The 21,977-nt window shown below is 35.4% G+C and overlaps 1 protein-coding gene and 1 long non-coding RNA gene across 11 annotated transcripts; both read right to left on the reverse strand.

Moving 5' to 3' along the window:
* Positions 1 to 502: 502 nt before the first annotated feature.
* On the reverse strand, positions 503 to 3,638 carry LOC136225742 (DUF21 domain-containing protein At4g14230-like). Of its 10 annotated transcripts, XR_010687272.1 has the most exons (8): positions 3,354 to 3,638; positions 2,911 to 3,058; positions 2,732 to 2,819; positions 2,413 to 2,508; positions 2,017 to 2,081; positions 1,824 to 1,914; positions 1,526 to 1,609; positions 503 to 1,442 (listed from the first exon to the last, which is right to left on the reverse strand). XR_010687272.1 is itself a non-coding variant. In XM_066013844.1 (7 exons), the coding sequence occupies exons 4-7, from the start codon at positions 2,441 to 2,443 to the stop codon at positions 1,380 to 1,382; spliced, it is 243 nt and encodes an 80-aa protein (XP_065869916.1). In that variant the 5' UTR covers positions 2,444 to 2,508; positions 2,732 to 2,819; positions 2,911 to 3,058; positions 3,354 to 3,638; the 3' UTR covers positions 503 to 1,379. The 10 variants fall into 10 exon arrangements, 3 of the variants coding, with proteins under 3 accessions (XP_065869916.1, XP_065869917.1, XP_065869915.1); XR_010687275.1 differs by lacking the exon at positions 1,526 to 1,609 and having other exon boundaries at positions 503 to 798; XR_010687270.1 differs by having other exon boundaries at positions 503 to 1,609.
* A 4,005-nt stretch (positions 3,639 to 7,643) lies between these two features.
* LOC136226309 (uncharacterized) lies at positions 7,644 to 8,284 on the reverse strand. The gene is made up of 3 exons (XR_010687684.1): positions 8,191 to 8,284; positions 7,826 to 7,879; positions 7,644 to 7,715 (listed from the first exon to the last, which is right to left on the reverse strand). It is a non-coding gene; the product is annotated as an uncharacterized lncRNA (long non-coding RNA).
* Between the last annotated feature and the right edge of the window lie 13,693 nt (positions 8,285 to 21,977).

Genomic DNA, 21,977 nt, shown 5'->3' on the forward strand with positions numbered 1-21,977 from the left:
AACCTTACAAGAAATATACTTCCAACAGCCAAAAGAATAATGTATAACTAAAAAATAATTAAAAGAAAAAAGTCAATCAACGAACACACAGTATAAGATTCTCTCCTATGAAGAAACATGTTTGTCAAAAGCACCTCAAATTGCATTTTCATCTGGAAATATGCAATTTTCTGGGAAAAAAATTACAAGATAAAATCTAACTAAAGATGGTGCAAGAGAATATATAAACCTGCAACTTGGATAAAAATTAGAGTTCTGCAACATTTCAATTACAATTAAACTTGCAATTTTAAATTAGTAAATTCTACAAATTGCATTTTAAATTAGTAAATTCCACCAAGGCAAATGGACATGTTTACCAATAAAACTTCAAAAACATGCTTTTTTCACTTGGTGAATGCTACAAATTAATGCAAGTCCAGCTTAAAAAAACATATGAATCAATGTTAATAATATCGAATGTCAACAAAACAAACAAATTAACAAAGAAAAAAATCTCATGAAAACCGAATTAACAAGCTATTATATGATATTATATATTTGGATAGATATTAAGACTCTTGTCACTTGGACTAAGAAGAAGAATATTGTAAATGTGTCTGCAGATATAATTAATGATGATAAAAATATTTGACTAAAAAGAACACCACAAGGAAACTCACATGATTTTGATCTTTGGAATTCTGAGCATTCATCTAAGGCTCTCTCCAAATCTCAGCATAACAGCCCTAGCACTTTCAATTTGAACAAAAGAGAACGAAATATCTTGGTTGACCAACATTTTAGCAACTTCAGAACCTTGCAATAGAAAGAAAAAACAGTTAACATGGTAGAACATGAAATGATATGGCAATATCAAGTCTTAGAAAGTGTAAAAGCTGAATTATTGTTATAGAAGTTATGATTTTAACATATAATGCAATCTTATGGTTTAGAAAGAGAACAAAACAATGCCAAATAATTAGTAAGTTTTTAACTTGAACATGTGAAATATGGAAAAACAAAGTTGAAAAGCCTCCGAGTAATAGATGCTCCCTGTAGTGACCAAACATTTATTGTAGCTGGGCAAAGAGGTAGCATATCATAGATTAGATAACATCTTAAATCATTTATACATTAAAAACATGCAGTAAAAGAAATCATATTGGTGTAAAAGAAGATTCAATGCAGTAAACGAAAGACTATAACTTAGCTGCCCCTCTTCAACATCAATTCAATGCATTAAAAAGCTCATTTTAGGTTTTTCACAAAAAGATATTCTCTCAACCACTAGAGAAATTTCCAGACCACAAAAAGAAGATTCTTGGAACAGAATTTGTAACACCACCCATCAAGTTGAAAGAATACGAAGAACACTGAGATGCCAAAACAGAGGAATATTAATAAAAAAACATGTTACTTATTAGCATCCTTCTGCAGAACAAGTCCAGCCTCAACAAACACTACAACAAAAATTTCCAATAAGAGGAAGTCTCATGATAAACCAGACTCTTATTAACAAAGCAAAAAGCTAGAACATCTTTACTTGTGTATCATCATTAAAAACGAGACGAGACTTGCTGTGTTTTTCCAGAAGATCAAAGGCATTATGATTTGCAAAATCCTCAAACTGAAAAGAGTATTGTCATTACTTAAAAACGGAATGAGGCACCTCAAAAGAAAAAAGAGAGAAGTAATAGTACTAGAAGCTCCCAGATAGACAGATGCAAAAGGAACTCATTAGAATATTGAATAAAAACATGAATTATGTCTCATTAACTTCTAAGCAAAAATACTTTTTGCTGAAATGTATATATATTCCAGATGCCTATCCAAAAACTAACCATTATATAATTCTGAAACTGATAGACACAAGCAAAAAGACAAACTCAATAAGACCAACATTTCCCGTGGCTGAATGACTTCTTATAAGTTCTGCAACCGATAAAAAATTCAAAATGGGAATTAAAAAATTCCATGAACTGTTCATGGATGCCAAAGAACTTTGATTCATTGAGATCCCTAAAAATTCCCTACCATATCATCGTCATCTTCAGCTTCTTCTTCCTTTGCAGTTTTTGTATCCACACATAGGATAACCTCTGCAGAAGTACAATAAACAGGAAATAAATAACCATATCATTTGACTATCTATATGACTAATTAAATCACGAATATCAAGTTGAAGATTCCAAAGCCTAAACCAATTGAGACTTCAATAAATAATCAACATCTAGCTGCATTGAGAGCGAAACACAGCCAATAATCTTGTAAGGGGAGCAAATAGATCTGAAATGGCATGCTTACTAGAAACAAGAATGCTTACTAGTCAGAGTCATCCTAACAAGTAGAAGTCATAACTAAAGGCACATATACTCAACAAGAGAGCAAAAGCAGATAATAAGAAGCAATGTCTAATTGAACAAATCCCACCTTGACTATCAGTTGTCAACATTCTACACATTATAGGAAGCGAAGTTATTTTACAGGTACTTCATCTTGTGGGTGAATTGTCAATAAGTTTTTGACCTAAAAGACAGGAAAATTCACTTCTTATTACAGCAGTACTGATGAATACATCCAAAGATAATCAAAATACATGCACAAAATATAAATGCTTGACCTCAAAGTCAGGAAAATGCACTTCATACAAGTTATTCAATGCATAACCTCCACAATTCTCCACCAAACATAAATAAAATAAACATGTGGCCTCTTTCATTTTAGCCTATACATAGGCATCTACAATTACCAGAACAAGTCCAATTATATTTGTAGGTTGCTCATAATAAACGGGTACTCTGCTATGCCCATTCTCCAATATCATACTCATCAACTCCCTGACCAAAAGAAGTATGTCATGCAGTAATGAGGGTCAATCTATCTAGTAGAAGCAGTTAGTTTCCAGTTTAGTCTTTTAGAGAATCTTACTTGTCAAGTTTGGCATTAATATCAATGGCAAAAGTTTTAGAAATATGAGTCATGGCATCGCCAGCTGTTTTCTCTGAGAGCTCAAGTGCACCAGCTATAATGGTTGTCTCATCATGGGTAAGTTCTCCACCTCTCCACCTTTTCCAGCCTGATAAAGATCAATAACAGGATTATAAAGCCCATAACAGATACTAAATAGAGCAGGACTATAGAAGCAATAAAATCTATTTGCATTGATGGGGACAGGCGCAGAAGGAAGTTCCAAAAAGTAGATAACAAAATCAGCAAACCTATAAGGAGCTCAACGAACAAGAATACAAGATAAACATCAAAATAGAAGGTTCCATGATAAGCTAACAAACACCCAACAATAGAAAGATATAAACAGTTAGGGGCAGACATAGCATTTAGTATTATGAAATTCAGAAATCAACAAAACGCACCTCGTTACCATCAAAATTTACAAGGGTTTTCAGTTCAGCTCTGCGAAAGAGAGCTACATGCCCAGGACCCAACAGAAAGTCTAGAGAGGAAACGATGTGAAAATCAGAGAGGAAACGACGGCGCTAGTGAGAGGAAGAGCAAGCGCAGCCGCGCTGGTGGGAGAAAGAAAAGGGGAAACGATGCCAGTATCGTGCGAACCGTCGTCGTCTTTATAGAGGCAAGGAAGCTTGACAGTAGAGAGGGTGGCGTTCCATTTTATCGGGGAGGAGGAGTGGAAATTAGGGTTTCTGTAACCAAAGAAAGAAAGAAAAAATACTTTATATGATGATTTATTTTTTTATTTAAAAATATAATAATATTTCTAATTAATTTTATTTAATATTTATATTCACCAACATATTTTTTTTTTGTAGGTCCACATATAATTTTTGTTGGTATCACCACCGACATTTATAATCACCTACAATAAATGTCGGTGATAGTTGAGGGAATACTCCTCCCAATAATCACCTACGCATTATAGGAATGTGTAGGTGAGAGTGTAGGTGATTTCCGACATATATTTTTCATCGGTGTTTCGTCGGTAATTCCTACACAAAAAATTCCATCGGTGATAGCTGTTTTTCTTGTAGTGGACCATAAACCAGTCCTTTATATTCAGTTACCCACTGATAAGGTATGAGACTGAACAAGAGCAAGCCCAATGGATTTCTTTGATCTGTACTAAAAATGGTCATTTGGAACATTCTGACGATCAAGTCACTAAGAGAATATGTGAAATAGAGAGAAAAAGTATATAGAGATAAACTATGATCTCTTGGATGATGTTATGGTATATTTATAAGTGTTGGAGGTAGACAAAATGCCCATAATGCCCCGTCTGCATATAAAGAGATGGAATCTAATGTTATGCTTATTGGTGACAACGAGGGCTTTGTGTGTTTAGTGTGTGAGGTTTTGTTTCGCAGGTCATATCAACCTGCTCTGAATTGGCCTTGGGTCCATATAGGTGAGGGCCTAGATCCAAATGCGTTATCAGAATTCCCTTCCCCCTCCTACTAGATCAGTGCAAGGTATTCGATGTGAGCTGTTAATTGATGAGGAGCTTTGTTGGATATTATAACTACGATAGTTGCTAAGAATGCTCTCTGATTGGTGTCATAATGTTTTGGACACATGTCCTTTAACGTAGTTATCTACTGATTATCTAAACATGCTCATTGTTTTCGAAGGGCTTTGTTTATTTTGCAGTTGTTTCTTATATGAACTTTTTCCTCTTTGCTTTAATAAATATTTGGACCTATTTGTTTATGAGGTGTGCCAAAAGTGACAATATAGTTGGGAAAGATGTTTCAGTTGCCTTCCAGACTTCTAACTTATAGACTTTTATTCAACAAAAAAAATATAGGAAAGTTATAAAACGAAAGACCAAAATTGATATGATGTAGAATTAAAGACAAAAAAAACACAAATAACTAAGGAGGTGTTTATTTACTATCTTTACTTCTTCTGAGAGTTTTAAGTCTTTGGTTAGGAAATTATTGTGTGAGAAAAGTAACTTTTTCCAAAAATAGGTAATTCTTATTGTTTGGGAAACCAGTTTTTTCCAATAGAAAAAAAAAAAATCTTTTTGTAACAGTAAATAGCAATAACAAAACCGCAGTAAATTAAACGGGCCAGCATTGAATTGAATAGATATTCAAAAGTGTAGGTCGATGACAACAGGTAAACAACACCGAATTGGATGAGAAAATGAGCAAAACTTGAAACCAGCCTAGCAATGATGATGGCTTGAAAGCTTAGACGGTGCAGCATGCTTCCAAAAATGCCTAACACCAACAGGTTTTGATTCGTTTATGTAGCAGATCCAACTGCTTGGCTAGAAATGCAATTCCCTCCTGTAATGTTGCTCTTCTGTTCTCATGGAAATTCCAGAGCTCCTTCACAGGGTATCTTCCACTTGCATTATACTCCTTTAATTCTATCAAAGCTTTTCTCACTGCTTTATAAACTTGGTCACCATGCTCAATCTTCAGATATTTCAAGTCCTCATCTTCTTCATCAATAATCTCCTATATAGACATCCACATTAATACCAAATGGGAATCCGATGAATGATTCACTACTTAATCGCTTATCAATATATAGGAATCTAATTAAGCGCATACCTCAACAATATGCCCGTCCTCATTAGTTACGATCTTAAATGGATTCCAGTGCGGATTTCGCAATAAGTCTTCACAGAATGAGCAATCTTTTGCTGCATTCACAATCGCTTCATGACCAGAATATTTCCTCTTGGCTGCAGCATAGAATGGTTCAGAATCAAGATCTCCCATCCTCTTTATACCAATACTATCTGTTTCACAATATTTTCTCTTGGATGCAACATAGAATGGTTCAGAGTCAAATTCAGCTGCCATCATCTTTAAACCAATACTATCTGTTTCATCTGTACTTAAACACTGTATACATAATAAGAAACAGATTAGACATTAATTGGTAAGTTCCGTTAGTGCCTCTACTATTTCATTTTGAACAAAAGCTTCAAAGAGAGATTACATCTATTAATTCTTTTCGAGCATCATGCAGTTCATCGTTTGCCTTCTTCTCCTTAACAATAAGAACTTGATTGAGATCTTTCAAGGCATCTATTTCTTCTTTCACTTCCTTCGACTCCTTCATTGCTTCCTTTTCCTAATGAATCCAAAGAGGCAACCCATTGATGAATGATTTACACGAAAAATGTACACAACAACAACAACAACAAAGCCTTAGTCCCGAAATGATTCGGGGTCGGCTAACATGAACCATCATATAAAACCGTGAAAATCAAGTCGTGTCAGTGACACAGATTCGCTCCCTCCACTCCGTCCTATCCACTACCATATTTTTCTCAATTCCCAATAAACTCATATCACTCTCGATCACCCTCCTCCAAGTTTGCTTAGGTCTTCCCCTACCCCTCACCACTACATCCCTTTGCCACTCTTCGGTTCTCCTAACCGGCGCATCAAGCGCTCTACGTCTCACATGGCCAAACCACCTTAGTCGGTTTTCTCTCATTTTATTCTCAATAGATGTGACCCCTACTTTTGTCCTAATTATTTCATTACGCACCCGGTCCTTTCTCGTGTGACCACACATCCATCTCAACATACGCATCTCCGTCACCGACATCTTATGGATGTGGCAGTGTTTCACTGCCCAACACTCCGTACCATATAACAATGCTGGTCTAATTGCCGTCCGGTAGAATTTTCCCTTCAATCTATTAGGCATGTCGGGATCACAAAGGAAACCCGTAGCACTCTTCCACTTCGACCAACCAGCTTTAATCCTATGAGCAACATCTCCATCTACTTCTCCATCCGTTTGGATAATAGATCCTAAATACCGGAAGCAATCCGAGGCCTGAACAACTCTCCCATCTAGGGTGATTGTCCCTGCCTCCCTACTCCTCCGGCCGCTAAACTTACACTCCAAATATTCTGTCTTACTTCGACTCAACTTAAAGCCTCTAGATTCTAGAGTTTGCCTCCATAGTTCCAACTTCATCTCCACTCCTTCTTTCGTCTCATCAACCAACACAATATCATCTGCAAACAGCATGCACCATGGTATACCATCTTGAAGTGAACTTGTTAGTTCATCCATAACGATGGCAAAAAGAAATGGGCTTAGTGCGGAACCTTGATGCACTCCAATCGTAATAGGAAACTCTTCAGTCTTCCCAACACTAGTACGTACACTCGTGCATACTCCCTCATACATGTCCTTTATGATGTCAATATATTTCCGCGAAATGCCTTTCCTTGTCAATGCCCACCAAAGTACTTCCCTTGGTACCTTATCATATGCTTTCTCCAAGTCAATGAAAACCATATGCAAGTCTTTCTTCTTATTTCGATAGTGCTCCATTAATTGTCTCATTAGATGGATGGCTTCCATAGTTGATCTTCCCGGCATAAAGCCAAACTGGTTTTCCGAGATCTTCACCGTCCTCCTTAGCCTTTGTTCAATCACTCGCTCCCAAAGTTTCATAGTGTGACTCATTAATTTGATTCCCCGATAGTTGGCACAATCTTGGACATCGCCTTTGTTCTTATACAAAGGGATTAAGGTACACGAAAAATGTACACGTGAAACATTATTTCTAACATAACCTTCATAAAATAGCCTACAAACGAAAATGAACACAGATAGGGAGACGAAATCAGAATCACTACTAACTAGAAGTGTAAGTGCAACATAGCTTTTAGTATGACCTTAGCACTACTGGCATTATTATCAGCCTCCAAAATTTTCAATTGCTCTTCTTTTTGGGCTCTCAATTCTTCTTCTAGTTTCTTCCTTGCCATCTGAAACGTTTTACAGTTGATAATTAACAAAACAGACAGTTACTAACACATAGATCCATATACAGAGAGAGAGATTCAAGTTTAAATCCAAAAGGAAAAGCATAGCTTACCATTGAGTCTTCGGCTAATCTTAATGCAATTTCTATACATTTATCCATATCGATCTGAAGATAAAGCAAGCAAAAGTCATGAATAGTGCACAATTTATATTTGTATATATATCAAAAAGCAAAATCTTGAAACTATATATATACAGACATGGTGGATATTAGGATATCCATGTTTGGACCCAAACAAAATACGAATGTTTAACAGAAAAGAAAGATACCGGACCAAAAATTGCCATTATAAAATAAAAACACATGAGATTATATATTATCCCAATAAAATATCCGAATTAACAAGACATGCAACATACAAAATGAGATGGAAAGAGAAATCACAGTGCGAGGTGGAGTTTCAAATTCTAATAAACCTGAAGGGAAACAAGTTGTTTAGTAGAAGGCAGAAGCAGTGAAGAGACCGACGAGAAGTAAGCGAGACTCGGATCGGAGAAACAAGACTCTCGGAAGAAAAGGTGAAGATTAGGAATTTTCCCAATAGTTCCGTTGTAGAGGATTCCGTTAATACATAAGAATCAATCAAAATCGTTCTACCACTCTATAGAAGATTATTGGTGTAATTTCCTTCCATTTTATCTTATGCGGGGTAAATTTCATCAACGGTGTACAACATTTACCTTAAATCACACTTTGATGTACAACCTTCAATTTGTCTCACTAATATGTACGAACTTAGGGGTGACCTCCCACTGTGGTGTACAGCAGGTAAAAGTGATCGGTCAACACCGGTCAACGCGCCACATCATCAATTTTTATTATATCCATTCACTAAAGTGGGACCTATTACATGTATAATTACTAACTTACCCTTAACTATTTTATATCTATTAAGAATTTTCAATTTTCGTACTGAAACTTTCTCTCTTTTTTTCACATTTTCTCTCTCCTATTTTTTCCATCATTCTCTCTCTACCCAGTGAAGCTGAAAACGATGAAGAGTTTGCTAGATTAAATCAAACTCATCAAATTCAATTTTTCCATAAAAAAAACCTCAAATCATCAAATCCTAATCCGAGTTCCTTCCCTCTACATATAGAAAAAAGGGATCAATAGAGAGAGAGAAATTGAAGCTACATACATAAATAAATAAACAAATGAATCAAACAGATTATGAATTGAGAGCAAAACAGTACAGTATTGGATTCCCAATTGGGAATCAAAACCCAAATTGAAAGACAAATTGATCAAAGTAATAAGTAAGGAAACAAAATTTGAAAGCCAAATTGAAAGAAAAAACGAAATGAAAGACAAATTGAAAGAAAACCCTTGCATATACAATATACTAACTAACCTAGAATTAGGGATTTAAAATAAAAAAAAAATTGAAAACTAAACTAATCTGGAGATCAATTTGAATAATAGAGGTTGTGGAAGAAGTGGATGTGGCAGCTGGTTGAGTCTGGTGGTCACCATCTTTGAGCTGGTGAAGAAAACAAACTTATAAAGGGCAGAAGAAAAATCGAATTCTGGAAAGGAGGATAAAGAGGAACTGTTATTTTTAGTCGGTTAACGTCGTTTCAAGCTATTAATTGAAAAAAAAAAAAGAAAATAGACAGACACCCAAAATGGAACTTCATCTTCTTCCACATTTCAAATAGAAATCAGGGGGGCTAGATTTTGAGGTTTAAATAGGTTGGAATTGGGCATTTTTTTATAACTTGAGAAATTTGTTTTAGTTTATTGTATTGCCCTTTCTTCTTCAAATTCTAGCTGCTTACAAAAATTTTAAAAAAAAATGGAGCAGCAACTGATTATGGAAGATGGAGGTATATGAGCCTAGTTTGAGAGAGAAAGAGAAAGTTAGAGACAGAAAGTATTTAGACAATAAATGGAAGATGGAGGTATATTGTTTCTATGTAGGAAGAAACTTATAGGGGGTATTTTAGTAAATGCATATATGGTAGGTCTCACTTTAGTAAATAGATATAATAAAAATTGATGATGTGGTGCGTTGACCGGTCATTTTTACCTGATGTATACCACAGTGGGAGGTCACCCCTAAGTTCGTACATATTAGTGAGACAAATTGAAGGTTGTACACCAAAGTGTGATTTAGGGTAAAAGTTGTACACCATAGATGAAATTTACCCTCTTATACCTCTTATACGGAGTTCTAAGTAAACTCTTTTCAAATTCTTACCATTTAAATAAAGGCTAATTATAAAACTACCCAATTGGGAGATAAACTTATATTTTTAGATCCATTATAATATATATTACTAAATTAGTCACTTTTATTGTTAACTTTTCCGAAATATCCTTATTATCAATGTTATCAAAACCGGACCGGACATCAAACCAGATTGATGACTGGGTCACGGGTCACTTGGTCGGACCGGATGGTTCGGATTGGTCGAACCGGATGATGTAATAAATAAATGGATAAGTTACCAAAATAGGTCTAACGTTCTTGGAAAAGTACCAATTTAGGTTCAACGTTCAAAATAGCACCAATATGGGCTTAACGTTTACAACATGATATCAATTTAGGGTTAACGTTTACAACATAGCATCAATTTAGGCCTCACGTACAAAATAGCACCAATATAGGTTTAACGTTTACAAAATAATACGAATTTAAGATTAACGTTTTACAAAATATATACAATTTAAGCTAAATGTCAACTATATTATATTCTTTTCCTATCAACTTTATATATTATCTTTTTATTTAGTTCTATTTTCTGAATTATTACAATACAATTAATTAGTTTTCTTATCTATTAAAACCTTATATTTGTTTTTCATCAACCATTTCATGACTCTTAAATTTCATGGCTCATGTAATATATGCAAACTAAAAGTAATTGCATATCCACAATATTTTGAACACTATTACATTAGCCATGAAATTTAAGAGTCATGGAATGGTTGATGAAAAACAAATATAAAGTTTTAATGGGCAAGAAAACTAATTAATTGTATTATATAATAAATAAGAAAATAGAACTAAATAAAAAGATAACATATAAAGTTAATAGGAAAAAAATATAATATGGTTAATTTAATTATGACGTTTAGTTTAAATTGGATATATTTTATAAACGTTAAGCTTAAATTCGTATTATTTTATAAACGTTAAGCCTATATTGGTGCTATTTTGTACGTGAGGCCTAAATTGATGCTATATTGTAAACGTTAAACCTAAATTGATATTATATTATAATCGTTAAGCCTATATTGGTGCTACTTTGAACGTTGAGCCTAAATTGATACTTCCCCAAAAACCTTAGCCCTATTTTGATATCTTATCCCATAAATAAATAAATAATATTTATATACATTAAATATATATAATTAATTTAAAATTATTTTTATACATTATATATATCCAAAATAAATTATAAACAACTTTTGGTTTGTTATTTTTTGTTAATTTGAGTCTTAAATATATAACGAATAAATTGAAATATATCAACGTATTCTATGCCATAAGATCTTTTTAAAAATATATTATAAACTCAAAACGGACAAATGATGAATGAAAAATTGATGCTCAAAGTGAACCACTTGAAATGGTTTGGAAGAAGATAAAATGAAATTAAACATTTACATCCCACATAGGAAAGAAAAGAAGAAACTTAACTAGTTTATAAGTAAATTGGCTTTACAAGCCTTTAACCAATTACTAGGAAAAAGGCTCTCTCACGTGCAGGGGGTGCAAACGATTAACCATCGGGTTAGGGGCGCACGACGTGGGCGACGCGAATACCGCACAATAGTAAGGTTCCATAACTTTGACCCCTTTTACAATTTATTTTTCATTGCCTTATAATTCCAGAACATAGCCCGCCCGCCCGAAAAATCCAAATTGCCAGCCCGCCTAACATTTCAAACGCACTCTTTTTTTATTTGTAAAGACTCGGGGTCACGTCGGGTCCCGGTCCAACCCTGGGTCACTTCGGTTATTTCAGCATTGAAATAACCGGACAGGCTCGATCGGGCGGTCCGGTCCGAACGCGATTTCTGCTACGAACAAATATTGTGATTTTGACTTTCATTTTCGACATATTTTTGCATCAAGTTCAAGGGTCATAAAGAATGTAAGTTTTACTCTCCTTGCATCTAATAACAAGATATCATGTGATTTTTGGGGTTTATTAGGGTTTACAGGTATAGTTTTTCGTACGATTTAGGGTTAGAGTTATGTTGAGTAGCATGTTTATGCATTGAAAACTTATTTGGGATATATTTGTGTGATTGAATGTATTATGAATACCCTTATTTCAACAGCTCGATAGTTTCACAGTCATGAAAAACCTTCCACAGTGGAAGCAACTGCGGAGGAAATTCTCCTTAGTTGCTTCCACTGCGGAAGGTTTTTCATCATTGCGAAAATAATTGAGTGGAGGAGTACATTCACAGTCTCATCCACTGCGAAGGGATTGTCGGAATCGCAAATACAATTGTCTCAGTTTTATCATCTATTTTGCAGTTACTTCAACTGCGAAATATTTTAAATTTGTTTGCTTTCGCAGTTGGGTTAACTGCGAAATATTTCTATTTTCTTGTTTCTAGTACACTAAATGCCATTTTTTTATAATGCGAAGGTTTCAACCAATGATTCTTCTAAGAATGATTCCAATAAGAGAAAGAGAGTAGTGCCTCTAGATGATGGTTTGAAAGGCATCAAATGATTCAAGTATCCCTTTACCTTGAATACAAAAGCATTAATCACAGTGAAGGCTAACTTGGAGGTAATAAGGAAAGTAAAGAGTAAATTGTTAAAAAATCAAATGGAAATATTTAAGATGAGTTCTTTCGGACATTTGGTGGATATGGAACTGCGCATATTATCTACTCCCATATGCCATGGTGTAATAACTAGAGAAATTACTCCACTAAAACCGAAACATAAAGAGATATTCTTCAACGCCAAAGTAGTTGAACTCAAATTTAGAAATTGGGAGTTCAGACTTATCACCAGGTTGAGATTTGGTGATATGAAACCAATTTTGAAAAGGATGAGTAATTTAAAGAAGAAGAACATATTGAGAGATATGTAATTTGAAGGAAGTTGGAGCTTAACTCATAAACAAATATTTGAAGCTTTCAAGAACACAAATTGGGATGACGAATCAGATTATAATGCAATATTCATGGCGATGTTGTATGTTATACATCACACCTTCTTCATTATTGATGTCAATAATAATAGCATCAACCTCACAAACTTTCTTAAGTTGTTTGATGAGTTTCTATGGAGAGTAGTTGTTTGGGAGGAGACGTATAGAACCATAGGAAGGGCTATAACTAATTGTTCGTTAAAAAAAAGTTCGAGAATTTCAGTAAAGGAAAGATCGATAACGTCATTCCATATCAACTAATGAGATTAGTACATGCATTCAAGGTATGATTCATATATATTGTTGAATTTAGATTTGTATCAACACAGTTTAATTGATTTGATTTGTATCACACACCCACTCTACCATCTGACAACCTCACATACAATGGTTCAGAGCTCCCGACCGAAATGAGGGGGCTACTTGATAAGGCATATGGGCGAAACCCAACAAGTAGGAGGCAAGGGCCAACAACCTTGGTAAATGTCTGCCCCAGACCCGACCCGCACTCAAGGCCTATATATAAGGCAAACAACCCCACAAGTAAAGAGGATCTGATCTCTCTCTCTCTCTCTCTCACTTACTTTCTCTCTCTAGTTACATTATTTTCCACTACTAACTTGGACGTCATAGTGTTCCCAGGGATCGGTCCTAGTATAGGAGGAGCGTTCAACAGAAAGGTAACTCCAGAAATCTCACATCTCCATTACATGGTAAGAGAAAAATGACAATCGTTGGATTATAATTATAAGTAGATAATTTTTCTAAATATCTATTTCTATATAATTCATATTCAATATTTATACTAACTTATGTTATTATTGATCCTTTTTTTTTTGTAAAATATTATTGATCATTTTAGTAAAATAAAAAAAAGAGGGTTGACAATTTATTCTATGGTTTAGTTTGTAGACTGCTTAGACACTTTTATCTGCAATTCAGGCTTAATACCTTCATCGCCTCCTGAACTTGTCTCATTTTTTCATTTAGCCTTATATACTTTGTGTCAAACCTATCAGCCTCTCCAACTCAACAATGCAACACTTTGTGCCTCTTTATGTACCTACATGATATTAATTAGCCCCCAAAATCACCGTGTGCATCGTATTAGCTCATCAACTCACTAAATGTAACATTTTGTGTCCCTTAGGTTTTTATGTTTGTTTCAAAGCAATGACAGAAGAGTTCACAACAGGATGTAGAAGATGTATTGGAATGGATAAAGAAGGTGTATTGGGAGGTGTACTCAATGTTATGTATGGAAATTTTTGTGTCAAAGAGGCTAATAAATTGATTATTAAATAGAAGAGGCTAAATAATAAAATGAGACAAATTCAAAATTGACCGAGGTATCAAGCCGACAACTTACTATTCCAAAACGTAACCTGTTTTTTAAAAGAAAAAAAAGCTTTATTAATAAGATGTGGAATCCTTACAATAAGTGCTTTCTAACCAATTCTGAAAACAAAAGAGCTAGCATTGGAAAGAGCTTTATGAGCGATAGCATTGTTGGACGAATTCTGCAAGTGCATGGTTTCGCTTGTAGTAATAAAAGATATTGATCCCGTATGGAAAACTATTGACTGTTAAAGAGTTATTAATTTATTAATTCATTTTTTTTTGTTCATAGAAAATGATTAAGTTGTAAATGGTTTTGTTGTACGTAAATATAAAATCTAAACTAAATTTCTATGATTCATTTCCATGCATAGCTCGGGATACATTAAAGGTTTTATTAATTATAAACCTTGTTAATACTTCTCAATCTTTTGTAGTTGTATCAGATATTACAGATTTAATCCAATCTCTCAATTCAGGATTAAATAACTTAAGTGTTTTTAGATAGATAATTCTAATTCCTCGACCTATTGTAGTGAATTAGAATTAATGATTAAAAACGGAATAAGTAAACAATGTTATAAAATTCACTTTTATGAACTGAATCTCTTATAGCTTCAAAATGATAACTATTCCTATGTCTTGCTTATATGGATTTCTCTAGAACATTCATAAAGCAATAATGAAATAAGATAATGAACATAGAATAATTTGCATTTAATTGATTTGATTTTGATAAACAAGTATTGATATTGTTGGTCATATGTCAAAAGTAAAGAATACAGGGAATAAAGACTATAACAGATGAAAGTATAGGGGTTGTGAATCCTTTTTACTGTCTTTGTAGGGTTGTCAAGCCTCAGGTTCGTCTTCTTCTATTATATCTTATTCTTTGTATCTCGAGAAAATTTATCTCTTGATCTTGCTTCCTTCTATGCTTAGATTTAAATCCTTAGAAATATTTGTAACTTGATAACTTCAGTATATCTTTGAATGTCTTCTGTAAATTTCTGTAATTATCAATCTGTATGTTGAATGGAGAGAAAGATTCTTCTTTATAAATGATGAAAGATTATGTCTTTTAATATAATACCCCTTCATATAGGTATGATGAACACACATAGCTAATAGCGAAGAGAAACGTTGATCCAGACAAAAGGACGTGCTCCAGGCATGAAAAATCATGTCTTTTTGCTCTAGAAATACCTGTCACAAACGAAACAGGGGTGTCACGTTCTTGACAAGGAAAAACTACAAATGTGGTGAATTTTGTCTATCACGATCGCGACAGGGGTCACGATCGCGATAGATGATTTTTCCCTCGGGGTGAATTGAAGGCATGTCACGAACGTGACAGATGGGTCACGAAATGACAGTTGATTTTCCCCTAATTCAGACTTCTTTTCCTGTCTTTTGCTCGTGTCTTGTTGATATTTCTTTATATTAAGCTGTCACCCGTATTTAACCTATTTCTATTCAAATCATAAACAACTACGTGAAATCTTTCCAAAACACTTAATAAACTAAGCTAAACGTATGAATATAAACGTGAAGATGTATGCAATAATACGTAAACTTTGGACTTATCAAGCATGCGCAACCCCATTCGCTAACCTTGGAACAAACGACATAGAAAATCCTGGTCTAGAAAATAACATATCTCGGTAGTCTTTGATAATCAGGTCGTAGTCAGAGAAATCCTGAGCATTAGAGACAAGACTATTCACTGTAGCTTAGGCATTAGTTTCAAACACAACATGAGTAATAGGACATCGAGTTCACCCATGTAATGCAATGATGTATAACAATAGCTTCTGATAGGCGAGCATCCACTACTCCATCGTAGAAACAACTGCGAAGCGCAATAAACTCCCCTGCATGATTTCACAACACTGCTCCATATCCATATTTTTCTTCTTCACGAAAAACTGGAGCATCCAAATTGCATTTAATTTGACCTGCAATAGGAGGAACCCAGCGCGCATGAGCTTGATCAAGACGTACCGTCGCAACATTAGGCTATTTTCTCGAAACTTCTTGTGCATTGCTCCAGTTGGAGAGAAAAGACATCGCTATATCCATGGTGTAATGAGGCTGAGTACATCTCCTGTCCCACAGTACGACGTTCCTCTGTTGCTAAATACCCCAAAGAACAATAACCATTTTCCTAACCACCACTCCATCCTTCATAGCACACAGATTCAAGAACCAATCACCTAACTCATCAAACTCACATGACAGGGCGGTAAACCCAGCAGATGCCCAACAATTAACAGTGTATGGGCATCCCAGGAAGTGCTCTAAAACAAAGCTTCCAAAGAAAGAAAATGACTTTTAGAGGAATTTTCAGATCCCACAGTCCAACCCAACCTTCAACAGAAACAGAAGCTTGAGGCTGATTTCTATTAGCCAGTAAATGGTAACCTGACTTGGAAGAGTATAGACCATTTTTAGTGTAGTGCCAAATCAACCTATCTTTTCGAGTTGTATAAGGGATCACCATCTTTCTAATTAGATCCACCTTATGAGGAGGAAAGAGCATATCAAGTTTGCCTCTGTCCTACATTCTAGTTCCTTCCATCATAAACTCATGCACTTTTAGACCTTCAAAGCCCAACATACAAGCAGTTTGCACTAAAAAATTAGGAGCATATAATAACCATGGATCATTCCACATATCAATCAAATCTCCAGTACCCGCGTTCCATCTCAATCCCAATGATAGGACCTCCCTCACACTCCATATACTCTTCCAAACATAACTAGGATTATTGCCTAATTCAAAAGAAAGAAAATCTCCATTTGCAAAATATTTTGCTTTAAAGATTCAGCTAATCAAACTATGAGATGTTGGGGTTTTGTGTCCTATAGACAATTGTTCTAGGATATAAACCAGCTGTAAATGAATTGTTCTTTATGTCATTTGTTTTAATAAGATATAGTTTCATAACTGTATAAAGGCAACCACTTTTAAAGAACTAAATAAGTCTAAATAAAAGGAAATCCCTAAGTTTATTTAAAGCGATTATAAAGTGTTCATACAAGCATGAAATGAGACAAAACATTATAATAAACTAATAAACTTAAAACCACTACAAGTCAAGTGTTATGTTTTGAATAGGGATTGGCATAACACTGTTAAGACTTGCATGTAACAATGTTTTCTGTCGAGATAGAGAGCTGATCTCACAAGCTTCAGATATGTAGATATCTGGATAGTTACATGGATCCAATGAAAGGGTTCATTAGGATTGGAGGCCCGACTTGAGATAACAGGATGTGTAGATTTATCCTTGTCACCTGTTCATCTCATTGGTATTAATAGGTATAAGTAATCTTAAGACTCAAAGGAATGTTAATTAGTGATTCTGGATTATGGAATGTGATGCTTTGATCATGTTCTAACACGATCCATAACAGGGATGACTCTGGGGTGTGTTCGGCAAACGTTGGGTATCACATGAAGTAATTATAGGGTAGTTAACATTGGATTGAACATTTGTCACTCTTGATAAATGAGGGATACGTCCAAGGATCGTTTGTGGAAGACTTGACTCTAAATCCTTGTAAGGTGATAGCTTAAGACTTGAAATGGAGATTTCACTTAACCTATCTAATTGGAGTCTCGGTTTGTACAAGTAAAATGAACGTCTCGCTATATGTGACTTGACATAATCCATAGTCATAAGATTCTGTTCAAAGATGTAGTTGATAAAGGATCGAATTATACTGTAACTAATACGGAAAGGTCAACGACGGAATCAACCTGTCTTCTTATCGCTCTGGGAGAATGTTTCGGATCTGCCAATCACAATTCGCGTACTCATTCCGTTATACAAAGATTAAATGTAATTTTGAGAAATTAATTTAATGGTTGTATACGACTAGAAGCAATAAGAACCTAATGGGTCACACATAAGACTTGGAACCCAAAAGAGAAACAGATGTTAATTAATTGACGGAAGCCCAACTGAGTCCACTAAGGCCCAATTATGGGCGTTTTTTTATGTGTAGGGACACATAAGAAATTAATTTAATTTCGCACAATTATAATTAGATTATGATTATGAATTAAATTAATTATAGGATAAATAAGTTAGGAGGTTTATTGATATTAAATTGCTCCTAATTATTATCCTATCAACAAGTTATTATTATCTTTATATTTAGATATAATTATAGATAATAATAATAAGAGTATTATTCCGAATATAACTCTTATTCAATAACCTAATTCTATCTAACTAGGGTTTAGATACGAGAGGCTATATAAACCCCCTGCTATTGAGAATTTCGGCCAAGCCTATCTATCCCGGAGAGTGCAAAAATCGACCCCAACAGTTGTGGATCGTTTTCTCACCGCTTGCTTCCGAATCAATTGATTTCATCTCTTTCTTTTATTCCTTGATTTTGTGTTGATTAATTAGAGGCAATCTATCTTGATTGTTATTATTCGATTGAGTTCTAATATCGTTTGATTTGTGTTTTTGTTTTGTGCTCGTGAACTCGGATTAAGAGTTGAGGGCACTTCGCTAGCAACGGTAGATAGTTCGTCAAAAGGTATTTCCTTCTATCTCTCCTTATATGAAATAACGATTAACGGATCTTGGGAAAAAGGAAAATAGATAAAATAGGTAAAAAATTTATAATTCCGCTGCGCCTACGTTTGCCTATTTCCCTTCGGATTATGAAATAGTTTCCTACCTTGCTTGCCAAGTAACGAGATATTATAGTCATGCAAATCTCTATACCCGAGACCACCCTTATCCTTCCTATCACACAACTTGTTCCACTTAAACCAATGAATGTTCTTTCTCCCATTATCCTTCGAACCCCACCAAAAATAATTCATCATTTTTTGGAGATCATCACAAATATAACGAGGAATAAGAAAAGTACTCATACAAAAAGTCGAGATAGCTTGAGCTATTGATTTGAACAACACATCTTTACCTGCCATTGAGAGGAACCAGAAACTCCAACTATTAAATCTCTTATGCAGACGTTCTTTGAGAAAACCACATACCATGCTTTTGGATCGTCCAATCAGTGAGGGAAGGTTGAGATAGCGATCTGTGTTCAAAGGAGCATGAACACGAAGAGCTAACCTGATAAATTGTTTAACGCCAGGCTTGACATTTGAACTAAAAAATATGGCCAATTTTACATGATTTATGGCTTGTCTGGATGTGGCTTCGTACTCTGCAAGGATATCAATAATCACCCAACACTCCTCTGTATTAGCCTGAAAGAACAGAAAACTATCATTTGCAAATAACAAGTGAGTAACACTAGAGGCACCTTTTTTTAACGCAGCGCCCATGCAAAGAACCTGTAATTCTGGCTTGCCGAATAAGCCTAGAAAGCACTTCAGAGCATAAGATAAACAGATAGGGAGACATGGGATCACCCTGGTGCAGGCCTCTAACAGGGCTAATCGGACTAATATTCAAACCACCACTAAAAACAGTGTAGGAGACCGAGGACACACATAGCATAATCCATTCTATCCATTTATTATGAAAACCCATTCTTGTCATCACCGCTCTCAAGAAGCCCCAATCCACTCGATCATATGCCTTACTAATATCTAGTTTTAAAGCTACTTCACTTACCAAGCCATTTTCTTCATCTTCATATAATGAATAGACTCAAAAGCTATTTACACATTATCAATAAGAGAGTGACTCGACACAAAAGCAGACCGAGATTCAGAAATTATATCAGGGAGCAACACTTTCAATCGATTAGCTAACACTTTAGTAATTATCTTATACAAGACATTGCATAGAGATACATGGCGAAGCCCAGTCATCAATTCAGGGTTATCATATTTAGGTATTAACACAATGATTGTATCATTCAATGTAGCAGGAAATTCATTTCTATCGAGCCAACCCTTGCAAGCATAGAAAATCTCAACCCCAATCAAATCCCAATAATGATGAAAAAAGCCCGGGTTTAAACTATCCAGACCAGGGGATTTATCAGCTTGCATTTGGAACACTGTAGATTTGAATTCATCAATTACAAAGTCAGCGGTTAACAAATTATTAGTGTCATCAGTAACAAGCCTGGGCACCATGTTCACAGACTCATAAGAATTCCCAATAGGGGCAACAAAGATATTAACAAAGTATGATTTACTCATATTACCCATGATGCTATGGTATGTGTGTAAAATCCCGTCCTCTCTGTGCAACTGATGAAGCATGTTCCGGTTTCTTCTATCCTTGACACAAACATGAAAATATTTCGTGATATTGTCTCCTCCTTTCAGCTAAAACTTTTTTGAATGCTAATTCCATAAGGTTTCTTCAATACCCAGCCAGAAATTCAAGTCTCTTTTTGCATGAAAAAACCAAGCTATGGAGCTTGGTCAATTTTGTTTTGTAGCATGTTAAGGCTCCTTTTGCACCCTTCGATCTTTCTCAAAAATTTCTTTCAAAAGTCACCTCCCCATTACTCTATCGAGGATGAGCAAGTAGCAAGCTTGACAAGCACGACACCGGTTCCACCTTCAACCCATTTTCTCTTAACAAGCTCATCGAGCCCTGCCTTCATGATCCAGGCCGATTCAAAACGGAACCTTCGATTAAACTGGGGTGTAGGTAGTCCATATCTTCCCAGACATGTCTATTTCACCGAGTGGGGATGAGACGACGTGATATACTACGATCACGTATAGAAGTGCTGCCCTTCGGCTCGGTAGAACCTCCCAACAGCTCTGGTTCCTTTATGAGGTCCTATCGGGATAGGTAGGCCCAAGCCTTCCCCTTCCCCTCGACCGAGCAGTAGTTCCCCACGGTTGACAAATAAGAGTTTAGACGGAAACTAATTTGTGCATTTTAATGTATATTGCCAATAAAATGAGTCTTTTGTTGGAGTAAATAATTTAAATATTCTAAAATTTGATTAAATATATTATCTCACTATAAATCCTCCTGCCCGAAGAAGATCACCAAGAGAACGAATTGCACGCGGGTTCCCCAGACACCGACAGTTCCAAGTTAAACAATTCATAGGGCCCGACGAGCCCGATCGACATGCCTCGCCTTTATTTCAGTGGGATAGCTAGTTTTATTTGCATTCATATGAGAAGAAACTTTTTGTCTTTGCTGAAGTTTCCGATATGAGTAGGCCTAGACCCACTTCCAAGTCTATACCTTCTCTTCTCCTTTTTTCTGTTCAAGTAACTCAAGTTCATTTGTCTCAGCGGACCCCATCTCCATGTCATTTTCAACATTGTGCTAACCTGGCGGAATATTTGCATGAGAAATATTTTCAAATGTGACAGTTGTTGGCTTGAGGGTTTGGGTAGGTTTTTTTAGAATGGAGATCCCACTTTTTGTGCCAGAAGTTGAGGGATTCTTAGGGATCAGATTTCTTGCTGCAAAGGCTGCACGACTATGGTTTTACTATAGCTGCCCAACGCTCCTACACCACCGATGCTCGGTTCACGTAACCACCTAGAACCACCATATGCTCCACCTCAAAATGGAGCCTTCAACCATCCCCCTATTCCTTCTCCACATTGTTTGGATTTTCTTTGAATAATTTCTTGCAAAAGTGTTCAGAATGCCCAATCATTCCACACAAATAACAGAACGTAGGCAGCCTCTCATATTTGAACTAAATGTAAATGCCTTCAGTTTGTGATTTCTTAATTCGCTTACACCTTTTCAGTGGCTTCCGAATGTCAACCAATACCTGAATTCTCATGTATAGGCGTGTCC

The sequence above is a fragment of the Euphorbia lathyris genome, chromosome 4, assembly GCF_963576675.1.
Source record: "Euphorbia lathyris chromosome 4, ddEupLath1.1, whole genome shotgun sequence".
In the NCBI taxonomy this organism is placed as follows: Eukaryota; Viridiplantae; Streptophyta; class Magnoliopsida; order Malpighiales; family Euphorbiaceae; genus Euphorbia; species Euphorbia lathyris.